The sequence below is a fragment of the Coregonus clupeaformis genome, chromosome 20 (assembly GCF_020615455.1).
Source record: "Coregonus clupeaformis isolate EN_2021a chromosome 20, ASM2061545v1, whole genome shotgun sequence".
Classification (NCBI taxonomy): domain Eukaryota; kingdom Metazoa; phylum Chordata; class Actinopteri; order Salmoniformes; family Salmonidae; genus Coregonus; species Coregonus clupeaformis.
Window position 1 is genome coordinate 2,070,632 of NC_059211.1, and position 11,938 is coordinate 2,082,569.

The window sequence follows — 11,938 nt, forward strand, 5'->3', positions numbered from 1 at the left end:
ATTTTAAAAAGGTGTGTGTTTCCTTCAGTCATTGAAGGTTATTAAATCCCAATATCTGAATTAGGATTTGAAACCACAGATAATCTGCAGTTTGAGAGGAATAATGTAAAAAACTTTTAAGGTCAAAATACATCAGGAAATACTTTGGAGTACCAAATAAAAAACGATGTCATGGCATAATACTTCTCTGACAAATTCCACAAATGAATAAAATGTCTGGAAGGTGGACTGTCTCTTGGTGCCAATGAGGGCGATCTATTAACCTGAGCCGCAGTGCACCGGTCTATGGCCCGTGACAGGAAAGGGCACAAGTGGTGAGGGAGGAGCACCTTTCTCAAATCGAACCATAATCTGCGCCACTCGGTAATGTTGTCCAAAAACAGACATGTATTTTCCATAAAATATATGTTCGAAATTTCAAAACAGTTTTATCAAAAGCAATCACTTTTGCATGTGAAAACATAATCCTACTCCATTACTGAACGGGGCACCTGGCTCACGCCCTAGAGGCAGCCCGGTTCCAAAACGAATGAAATCACTTTTCACCCGGTGTATACTCCCCTCATCGGGGTAACCCGGCCTAGATAATCGAATCGCCTCGGTGGCTACTGGCTGGTGCTCTCTTGGCTGTCTGGGAATGAAACGCCATTTGTAAACATTTCTTGCTGATGGAGTACCCGCGAGACTAGCGGAAAAAGTCGAACAAGGCGAAGGAGACAACGGAAAGTTACGAATAATGAACATGCTGTGCCCCCCCCAAACCCCTTTTCAATATGGCTGCGGTATCTACTCTCTCCAGTAACGCTCAGATTGGAGATTGACTCGACTCTGTATCTTAATGCCTCTTACTTTTTGACTTTATCAACGATATTTAGAAACTAATTTAATCTGAATCTATTACTCTCCCTTATTTATTTAATGCATTAGCAAACCTTCACCAACCACTACGTCGGGCCTTTTCCCCAAAACAACCAGGTGCCAACAATTCGTATCCATCAACAATTTCCAATGGTTTGACTACACTTTTCCGTCGTTATTTTCTTGATGAACAATGTGTGAAAACTGCGCCGAGCTGGTGGAGGTTTTAAATGAAAGTAAGTAAACATTTTTATTAAATGGTTTGGTGGCGTAGTGGTCCCCTAATGCTAGCTAAGGTTAGCTAAGTCAGGCTACCTGAGTGAAGCTGGACAGTTAGCTATCGTACCCCTGTCGTGCCTGGTTGTTCTCCACTTGTTCTGCAGTTTCTGATTTTACCACTAGCCAGACAGCTGCCAATGTAAGGCCTTGTCTTGAATTAATGATCTGAATGTAAATGGCACCTTGTCTGCAACTTTGAGGCCTGTTTCTGTCAAATCGCTGCAGGATGAAGGGGATGCCTGAGCAGAGTTAACTGGCCAGCTAGCTAACTAGACGAGATTCTGAACATCATTAACAGGAGTTAGCTAACTAGTTAGAATGCCATGGCATCAGCCCAATCTAAGTTGTTTAGCTAGCTAACTTGCCCGTTTGGTTAACTGCCTGTCTAGAAATGTGGTTTGACATGTATTTGGCCATAACAAATGTTTGCTACACATTGCATGTGCCTTTTTTTAGTCGGAGACGAGAGAGGTGGCTGTGTATAGTATGTTGTGCAGACTTGTTCGCTCTTGCTAACTAGCCTGTCTGGTTGATATGTTTGTCAGTTGCACGTTGAGTAACGAGTTGTCCAACGTTAACTAACGTTAGCTCACTGACTAGCCAGCTAGATAGCTGTGGTCAACTGCCATCAAAACGGACTGATTTGTTTTAATATTTGAGTTGCCACACGCGCTGTAAAATAATTTTGCCAGATTGCAAGCAAATGTTTAGCTTTCAGTCAGCTAACCTAATGTTAGCTAAGCAATATGTGCTCACTAGTTAACGTTACTGTAGGTAAATACATTTAGCTATTATAAGCTTGTTATTAATCAAAATAAAATGTGCATACGAATGCCATTGGATGTATTTCCTACTACATATACGGACAGTAGTAACGTTAGAGCAGCTTCTTTGCTAGCTACGAGGTAGCTAACTAGGCCAAATTGCTTTCATAACGGGATATGGGAGCGAATAAACAAAGGCCCATTTTTTGAATTTTTGTAGGGCTACATCTGTTGTTTCCTCCATTGCATTAATAGCTAGTTATACATCTATGAAATTGCAATGGTTTGTGTATGTGGAGTGTGCTTGTTTTACCTAGTTAGCGAACTGAGTATGGGAAGGCATTGGCGATGGTAGCAAGAAGACACTGCTGACAGTCTGGCTTATGGCCTGGTGTAATGTGCAATATGAGTTGTTTGCCATCAGTAATATGGGATTTTGCATTTGAAATCTTAATATGCTTGTTTGCTAGATTAGGATGTCTTATGTCTTACACATATTTTCAGTCTGATATTAGTGACTAAACGTTTGACTTGGTGACTTGGACAAGAGGGGAGTAATCTTGTTTAAAATTGTCTCCGTGTCTTGGGAGGATATCCAAAGCCGACATGGTAAAGCGGTTGTGGGTTGCTTATTGCAGGACCCCTTTGAAAGGGGGATCATGATGGTGCAGCTCAGAGGGTCTTTCATCCTGTCAATACACATTTAAAACAAACAAGAAACTAGATGAATGGAATATAACCTATCCCCTCCCCCAAAATCTGTAATTCAAATGAGCAATGAGTATGACACTTTAGGTGCTCAGATTAACTTGGCTGTTGGTGGTTTGTAGGCAAATTATGGAAAGATAAATGTAGGCTTACTTACGTGTTCTATGCATTTCAGTTGGCCTATAAACAGTGGACACACTTTCCCTTGTGTATTATTAAAGTGTGTGGAGGAGTAGGCCTATGTCACTAGTGTTCTAAAAGGGCCTCCTTTTGTCTTTGAGCAAAATACCCTCTCTCTGGCCCACATGTATGTCTAACAACAATGGTTTTGGAGATGGCTAGTAGGCTACACAGTAGTATGTTTTCACAATAGAGCTGCTGTTTTACCTGTGATGGGGGTCGTCCCTTTGTTCAGCAAAACAGAGTACACCCCCTGTGTGTGTGTCTGTGTCGGCACCAGGCTGCCGCCAGTAGAGGTGTGAGGGGCTTGTTGCCTGTGACAGGCTTGTCTGGAGCGCCAGGGTGTGAGACTGGCAGCCCCATGTGTGCGAGACTGGCAGCCACGTGTGCTTTCACCAGGTGACCCCTGACCTCAAATTTGCTGTAGTGGAGCGCATGAAGCCGGGAATGTTTTGTGTGTGGCTGCATGCATGCAAGAGTAGTGAGGGATTTACTGAGGGAATGAGGGGTTTCAATCCACTATTGAATATGCTGTGCAAGTAAGCCTGCAGGGTGGCAGGTAGTCTAGCTGTTTTAAGAGAGTTGGGCCAGTAACCGAAAGGTCGCTGGTTCGAATCCCGTGCCAACTAGGGGAAAAATCTGTCGATGGTCCCTTGAAGAAGACACTTAACCCGAATTGCTCCTTTAAGTCGCTCTGGATAAGAGCGTCTGCTAAATGACTAAAATGTAAATGTACATGTGGCTGCCAGTGTCAATCCCCACACACCCTGTTTTAAGATGCTGTCTGGCACTGTGCCAGCCAGCCAGAGGTTGCCCTTGAGCATAGATCTGGGACCAGCTTACCTGCCCACCCCTAGCCTAACACTAATCCATTGATGTAAAAAGCCAAACTGACCCTAGATCAGCACCTAAAGCCAACTACTTCTATCAACACAGGCAGTTGAGCTCAGCAGAGCCCTGCTGAGAACTGCTGAGTTTTAGGTGTCTATTTTACTTCTCTGTTTTTGTTACAAGCTCAAAGCTTTGCTGTCAGAACAATGGCTGGGAGATCCAGATCCTCTTATCTGGAGCTGATCGCAATGTTTTTGGTACAGGCCACCGAACACAATGTCATGGATTGTTTTATGAAGGGAGCATAATTATCCAACATAATGTTCCATATTGAATGTATAGTTGATTTCGCAATTTATCTAAGTCCAACTTTTAGTTAGTAGTCCCCTGTAGCTCAGTTGGTAGAGCATGGCGCTTGCAACGCCAGGGTTGTGGGTATGAAAATGTATGCACTCACTAACTGTAAGTCGCTCTGGATAAGAGCTTCTGCTAAATGACTAAAATGTAAGAAAAAGAAGTAGCAGGAACGCTTCAAGTAGGCTATTCCAAAACAATCACAGGTGCTCTTGTCGGGGAATAGTACTAGAAAAGCAAAATTAAAAAAGAGAACCACAAACAGGTCCTAAGTGGCCAACTTAAAGCACTCGTGGGTTTGCAAGTTAAAAAGCATTTAATATGTGGGCTAAGTCATTTTGCGTATCGGCGAACGCTTTCATCAGGGTGTCCTTTTGCTTTTCTTGTATTTAGTCTTGGCATGTAGGCTGATGTGAGGCAACAATATGGTCAGTTTTATCTCTTTGTTCTGAGAGCAGAAAATAGGGTGTTGGTACAACAACAAAGATATCTGGTTGAGGGGTGGGTGCAGATGAAAATTATGCGTCACAAATGCAGCATCCCCAGAGTCGCAAATGTTTTTCATTTACACCAATGAGTTTGAAAGACACAAGTGCTTTGGGGTTGCGGAAAAATGTAGGCAATGCTGCACTGTCCACAGAAAAGTTAGAGAGCTGAGCTTTTGACACAGCAATAACCTTCCATTGGACATGCCTTGCCCCACAAGTTGCTTACATTTTGTTTTGAGACTCTGTGTGTGTGTGTGTGTCAGCAATAGGGATGTGCATGGTTATACGAATATCCGAAAGGATGTTAGTATTCGAATTCTTGTGAGTATTAACTTTTGCGGCAAGAAAATGTATAGGCCTATTTTAACACTGAAAAGGCTTTTTCTAAATTAAAACAAACTTTTCCATGTAGTTTTAATGACGTTCCCCATAAAAAAGAACGGTAGCTGTCTGGTAGCCTTCACGTGTAGCTTGTTGTTTTATGTTGGCCAATCAAAGCGGGAAAGAGGCTCAATGTGTAACAAGTGTAGTGAGAGTTCACAAATGCAATGCAAGACGGAATTAAAAGTTAGCGAAATGAGTCGGCTACAACGAGCAACCAATAGGTAGGCTTTTGTTTTATTGAATGGGGTTGGGGAGAGGGTGCTAAATGTGGCCTCAATTAGGCTACTCCAGTCAAGACGGGCACTATTACATAACATTGTGGCTGCTACAAGTTAGCTGGTCTTGGCTGTAGCCGGGCAGTGTCGCTCTCTCTGGCGGTGTCTAGACTTGACAGTTCATGCAGTCTTCTGATATAGAATTCTGATATAGAATTCCGAACATGTCATGCATCTACACCTAGCCTACATTTAAATGTCTACCGTGTCCATAGTGTGTCCGGATTCCCTTTTCCCACGCTATATTAAAACTTGCCTGTATGTATTCTACAAACTGTGGAATAGGCTAAATATAACACAGCAACAACTGATGGCAGTGGCTAACTACTGTAGCTAACTAGCCAGCTAATCTCTGTAGCTAGCTAGGACGCTAAAGGGATTACAAACAGATTAGCATAACTATAGCCAAACAAAATATAGTTTTTCTAAATATTAGCTAGCTGGCTAGCATTTATGAGTCCTGCAAACAGGTTCCTCGCATGCTAGGAACGTATTTCCTCCAACATTATAATGAAAAGGTGCCTCGGTCCCAAAACACACGTTTTCTGGAGACTTGTGGGAGGAGTGCTGAAAACGTCGCCCACTGTATGCGCTTTCGGTAGCATGATAACATCCAGACTGAGGAGAAATCTGCACACAATGCAGCCCTGACCACCTCCTGAAGTGGTCAGCCAGATCTGAGCACAGTCAGACTTTTGTACGTTTAGACCCGTCTTTTCAATGCGATCTTCGTATTCTGATAGCAGAAGTCGCATGTAAGTGTCAAATGTCGACACGACCTCTGCCTGTCTGCTCGCTCCTATCTCACCGGCACCTCCAAGCAGTAGCCAGCCTCTCCTTCGCGCAGCAGTGCTCAGATTAAAAACGTATGTTTAAAAAAACACATTTATTTCAAATATACGGATACCGACAAAAATGAATGATACTATTCGAATAGTGAAATTATTCCAACCCCCATCCATAGTCACCAATATAGTAGCCGACTTTAGCCTGTAGTACAAGCCAATTCTGCTTGGGAAGGCCTGTTGGTGTGGAGCACCTGTTAGTTGTCGGTAATGGGGAGCCTTGCCTGGCCCGTGCTAATGTGGTGCTGAGGCACGTTTCTCACCAGAGGCTTGAGACTTCCATGGGTCAGTTGAGTCTCCCATCCAGACTAGAGGGATGAGCATCTCTGCTCTCTTGTTGATCAAAGGACCATTCGCATTGAGCCTCCAGAAATAATATTTTAGTTGTTGTTGTAGCAAAGTGTCAACCACTATTTTGTCTTCGATAATGCCTAAAATATTTTAATTGCAATTTCAGCTATTTTCTAGCGTGTGGCCACCATATAGCCTAGTAGGACCTATTAGTGCAAAGCCTTTGAACAAGCAGTGTGGGTCAAGTGTCATGTCCTCACCACCTTGACTTCTCTCTCTCCCCTACAGTATCGGATGCAGACAGCACTGAGGGCCTACAGCTGAAGAAGGAGCATGCGTTACGAGTCTTCAGCTACATCAGCTCATGGACCCAGAGGTCAGTCTCCCGCTCTCCTCTGTTCCCCCCACGTTCATTGTCACTTCCATGGATTCATCCCAAATGGAGCCCTATTCCCTATTTAGTGCACTACTTTTGACCAGGTGCACTTATTTTGACCACTATGTTGGGGAAAGGGTTTCATTTGGAAAGCAGACCATTATTCAAATATTTAAAAGGGGCAGGATATCCGCTAGCTCTATCTGAAGCCATTATCAGCCATGAATTCATCATGTATTACTAGCGCTAACGGCTAACCAATGTGTTTTAGGTGTAGCTTAGCATGTAGGCTAGCTAAGGTCACTGGAGGACAAGTGGGTCATAAATAATAGGTTTTACCGCTCGCTTAGTGGTGTTTTTATTGTTGTTTAACTAGCTGTGTTTGTGTGTGCGTGGGAAAAGAGCCTTGAGGAATTGTTGACCTTTCGGAGTTGTTCTCCCACTCTCAGTGAGATCAGGCAAAAATGCTGACTGATCTGGGAAAGTTGACTGGAAGCATTCCTCTAGTTTTGCATTAGTGGGATCCGTCATTTGTGTGCATCCGTCATTTGTGTGGATCCTTCATTTGTGTGGTATCCTTAATTTGTGTGGTATTCTTCATGTGTGTTAATTGGTTGCTGTCTTATCAAAATACACGGGGGGGGAAATAATATCTAAAATAGGATGGTCAGTAATAAAAATAGGATGGTCAGTAATATAGCCACATAGGCGTTTTACATTACGTTAATGTCACAAGAAACGGAATTCATGAGAACAGAGCTCAAAATAGATCAAGGGCTGCACTCAATCAAATCCTCCATAAACAATGCGTATTCTGCATCTTTGTTAATACAACTACAGCCCACTCACATGTCTTAATCAGAAAGACAGAAAACGGTGTACCTAAAACTAGGTTCTTATGGTTCTATGCTTTATTCGCTTCAATGCAAGTTTGATTGAATTGAGTCCATAGATGAGTCTCTAAAGATAGCTGGTTGTTGAGGCCAACGCAAGCAGAAGCTACAGTCCACTGCAGTGTGGACCGTGCGCTACCTTTTTATGGTTCCCAGACGTTTTGATGCCTTGACCATCCAAATCGAATGAGTCAGTCTCGAACCGCGACCCCAGTAGGAGTTGACTGCAACTCACTGGTGGGTCTCCCTGATCCGCAATTCACTCAATCGCTCTCACCACCCCTCCTATCCCTCCACAGGCAATGTCTATGCTGCTTCAAGGAGTACAAGCACCTGGAGGTGTTCAACCAGCTGGTCTACGCCCTCATCAACCTGGTCATCGCCCAGGTCACCAGCCTGAGGGAGCGCCTCTGCAGCACCACTAGCCAACGGGGCGCCGCCGACACCGGGGACGGGGCCACAGGTGGAGCAGAGGGGCCGGGGACAGAATGGGGGGGAGATGGAGGGGGTGGAGTAACTGGAGCAGGACCGCACCCCCAGCAACCGCCCTCCTCGCCTGGCGAGGACGAGCCGCTGAACGTGGAGAGGGACTCGGCAGAGGAGGACACCGCCGGGGGCGCTTCGGAGCAGAACCAGAATAACCACAACCAGAACCCAGTCCAGGGGACGAGCCAGGCCAGCCAGGCCCAGCAGGAGGCCCCCAAGCCAGGGGAAAGTAGTAGTGGTATTGGGGAGTCTGAGGCTGGAGCTAGCAGCAGTACGGACAGCCAGGCCCAGGAGGACCTGTTTGACTCGTGGAGTACGGAGGACCGGGAGAAGCTGCTGCTCTGCGCCGCCAAGATCTTCCAGATCCAGTTCCCCTTGTACACGGCTTACAAACACAACACACACCCCACCATAGAGGTAATGGAATGACACACTCTGATACAACACAATACATATACACACCCCACTATAGAGGTAATAGCATAACATGTTTCCCCCGACACAACACCCACCCCACCATAGCAGTAATGGTATAATATGTACCGCTGACACAACACACACTGCACCATAGAGGTAAAAGCATAACATGTACCCATACACAAAACTCAATTATGGATTCAGTATATCAGATTGTATTTATCTCCATGGTGTACTTAATACTTGACAATTACTTTGGTGTTCTCCTGTTCTAAAATGTTCTCTAACATCTCTCAGTATATAATATACTCGTCAAACTATTACTTTGTTTCCTTTTCCAGGACATCTCTGCTCACGAAAGCAATATCCTCGGCTCCTTCTGCGACATGAACGTAAGAACGCCTCCGCCCTCTCTTTGTTTTTACGACTCCACTGTTTCGTCCAAAAACACTACTCAATCTGCCTGATTGTCACTTTGGGTCGGTTCCAACTCTTTACAGCAACGTCTGTGTCTCCCAAATGGCACCCTATTCCCTTTACAGTGCACTACTTTTGACCCGGGCCCGTATGGCTCTGGTCAAAAGTACTGCACTATATAGGGAATAGGGTGCCATTTGGTACGTATCTTACGTCATCCAGTCCTTTGAAGCAAAGGCCCATGTCTTAATGTCTGGTCTGCCTGTTTGACCAATCGCCAATCTCCTCCTAGTCCCCTCTCCTCTCTCCTGTGGTCATGTTACTCATATCAATGATTTATGACATCTTGGGTCTATTTATATTTTATTGGGAAGCTGCACGAAAAGTGGCATGCCTAGAGCCCAGCAGCTGTGTCCCATTTAGGACTGGGCGAGTAGGGAGGCAGGACTCTCTGATCACTGTTCCCAGGTTGTTTTAATGGGTTTTCACTCGAGGAGGTTTGGTGTAGTTTTGGTTAACGATAGGTCCTAGAACTGTTCTCCCTCAGGAGAAACACTGATCCCAGGTCCCTCTTGTGGCTTTTCACTTTTGGAGGTGAAATCCACAAGGGCTCCAACTACAAATGGCTGTCAGGGTGTGCTCAAGGCTATGGTAGCCAATATCAACCAAGGTACATGGCTACATTTGATATATCTGGCAGTGGCAAACTGTCTTCTAAAGTGTATTAATAGTTCTACATGGGGCTTTTGAGGTACAGTACCAGTCAAAAGTTTGGACACACCTACTCATTCAAGGGTTTTTCTTTATTTTTACTATTTTCTACATTGTAGAATAATAGTGAAGACATCAAAACTATGAAATAACACATGGAATCACGTAGTAACACAAAAAGTGTTAAACAAATCAAAATATATTTTTGATTCTTCAAAGTAGCCACACTTTGCCTTGATGACAGCTTTGCTCACTCTTGGCATTTTCTCAACCAGCTTCACCTGGAATGCTTTTCCAACAGTCTTGAAGGAGTTCCTACACATGCTGAGCGCTTGTTGGCTGATTTTCCTTCACTCTGCGGTCATCCCAAACCATCTCAATTTGGTTGAGGTCGGGGGATTGTGGAGGCCAGGTCATCTGATGCAGCACTCCATCATCACTCTCCTTCTTGGTAAAATAGCCCTTACACAGCCTGGAGGTGTGTTGGGTCATTGTCCTGTTGAAAAACAAATGATAGTCCCACTCAGCCCAAACCAGATGGGATGGCGTATCGCTGCAGAATGCTGTGGTAGCCATGCTGGTTAAGTGTGCCTTGAATTCTAAATAAATCACAGTGTCACCAGCAAAGCATCCCCACACCATAACACCTCCTCCATGCTTTACGGTTGGTACCACACATGCGGAGATCATCCGTTCACCTACTCTGCGTCTCACAAAGACACGGCGGTTGGAACCAAAAATCTCAAATTTGGACTCGTCAGACCAAAGGACAGATTTCCACTGGTCTAATGTCCATTACTGGTGTTTCTAGGCCCAAGCAAGTCTCTTCTTCTTATTGGTGTCCTTTAGTAGTGGTTTCTTTGCAGCAAATCGACCATGAAGGCCTGATTCACGCATTCTCCTCTGAACAGTTGATGTTGAGATGTGTCTGTTACTTCAACTCTGTGAAGCATTTATTTGGGCTGCAATCTGAGGTGCAGTTAACTCTGAACTTATCCTCTGCAGCAGAGGTAACTCTGGGTCTTCCTTTCCTGTGACGGTCCTCATGAGATCCAATTTCATCATAGCGCTTGATGGTTTTTGCGACTGCACTTGAAGAAACTTTCAAAGTTCTTGAAATGTTCCGATTGACTGACCTTCATGTCTTAAAGTAATGATGGAATGTCGTTTCTCTTTGCTTATTTGAACTGTTCTTGCCATAATATGGACTTGGTCTTTTACCAAATAGAGCTATCTTCTGTATACCACCCCTACCTTGTCACAACACAACTGATTGGCTCAAACGCATTAAATTCCACAAATTAACTTTAACAAGGCACACCTGTTAATTGAAATGCATTCCATGTGACTACCTCAAAGCTGGTTGAGAGAATGTCAAGACTGTGCAAAATATATTTTGATTAGTAAAAAAAAAAAAAAGGTTACTACATGATTCCATATGTGTTATTTCATAGTTTTGATGTCTTCACTATGTTTCTACAATGTAGAAAATAGTAAAAATAAAGAAGTAGGTGTGTCCAAACTTTTGACTGGTACTGTATGTCAGGCCAACGTGCACATGAGGTGTGAAATGTCTGCAGAATAGTTTGAGCTTTTATTAAATTGAGGTTAATTTCCACCTCCAAGTGCTGTCGATCTTTCCCCAGAGTACAATAATCTGTTTCAGGCTAATTTAATAAATCCATCTCATACCTCTCCACAATATTAAACATTTTTTAATGGGCTTTTAATGGATATTTTTAGTGGACAAAGTTCATAGTCTGCATCAGACCTGAGTTCAGATTGTATTCTGTGCTAAATTGAGCTTGCCTAGCTGGAATAAAACCAATGGAATCCCTACTTATCTGGCACACCAGGCAGGCTCAAGCAAACGCTCAAAGATTTCATATACTATGAACCCAGCTCTGTTCTGCATACTTTGTCCCGAATAGTCTGCAAAAAAGCCATACTCTCTTCTCCTTCATCTGCGCTGTGTGAAAGAACTAGACAAGTGAAGGCAAATTCACAGTATCCATCCACCATATTGCTTTCACCTATCACCTATAGTTCAGATAAACCAAAAGGAGACGAGGGTATGAAACCACTTGAAACCATTGAGTTGCACCAATCACGCTAGTCTCTTCCAATATGATGTGTGATAAGAAGCCAAAGTCAGTTTTCCATTTCCGTGTGGACGATAAAGTTGTATTGAAATTTTTTTCCCTGTGACCAGGATGTGGAGGTCCCTTTACACTTGCTGCGCTACGTGTGCCTGTTCTGTGGCAAGCACGGTCTGTCGCTCATGAAGGACTGCTTTGAGTCAGGCACGCCGGAGAGCCTGCCCTTCCCCATCGCCCACGCCTTCATCACCATCGTCTCCAATGTGAGTAGGAGTTGAGCCC

General features: G+C 44.1%; 1 protein-coding gene across 1 annotated transcript in view; it reads left to right on the top strand.

Annotated features, from left to right (window-relative positions):
* Positions 1-770: 770 nt before the first annotated feature.
* The window catches only part of usp34 (ubiquitin specific peptidase 34), a 60,455-nt gene continuing 49,287 nt past the window's right edge, over positions 771-11,938 (top strand). Inside the window, 5 exon segments of the mRNA XM_045205226.1 lie at positions 771-1,094; positions 6,546-6,633; positions 7,826-8,429; positions 8,771-8,821; positions 11,770-11,919. Of these exon segments, the coding sequence (XP_045061161.1) occupies positions 1,052-1,094; positions 6,546-6,633; positions 7,826-8,429; positions 8,771-8,821; positions 11,770-11,919 (936 nt within the window). The 5' untranslated portion in view covers positions 771-1,051.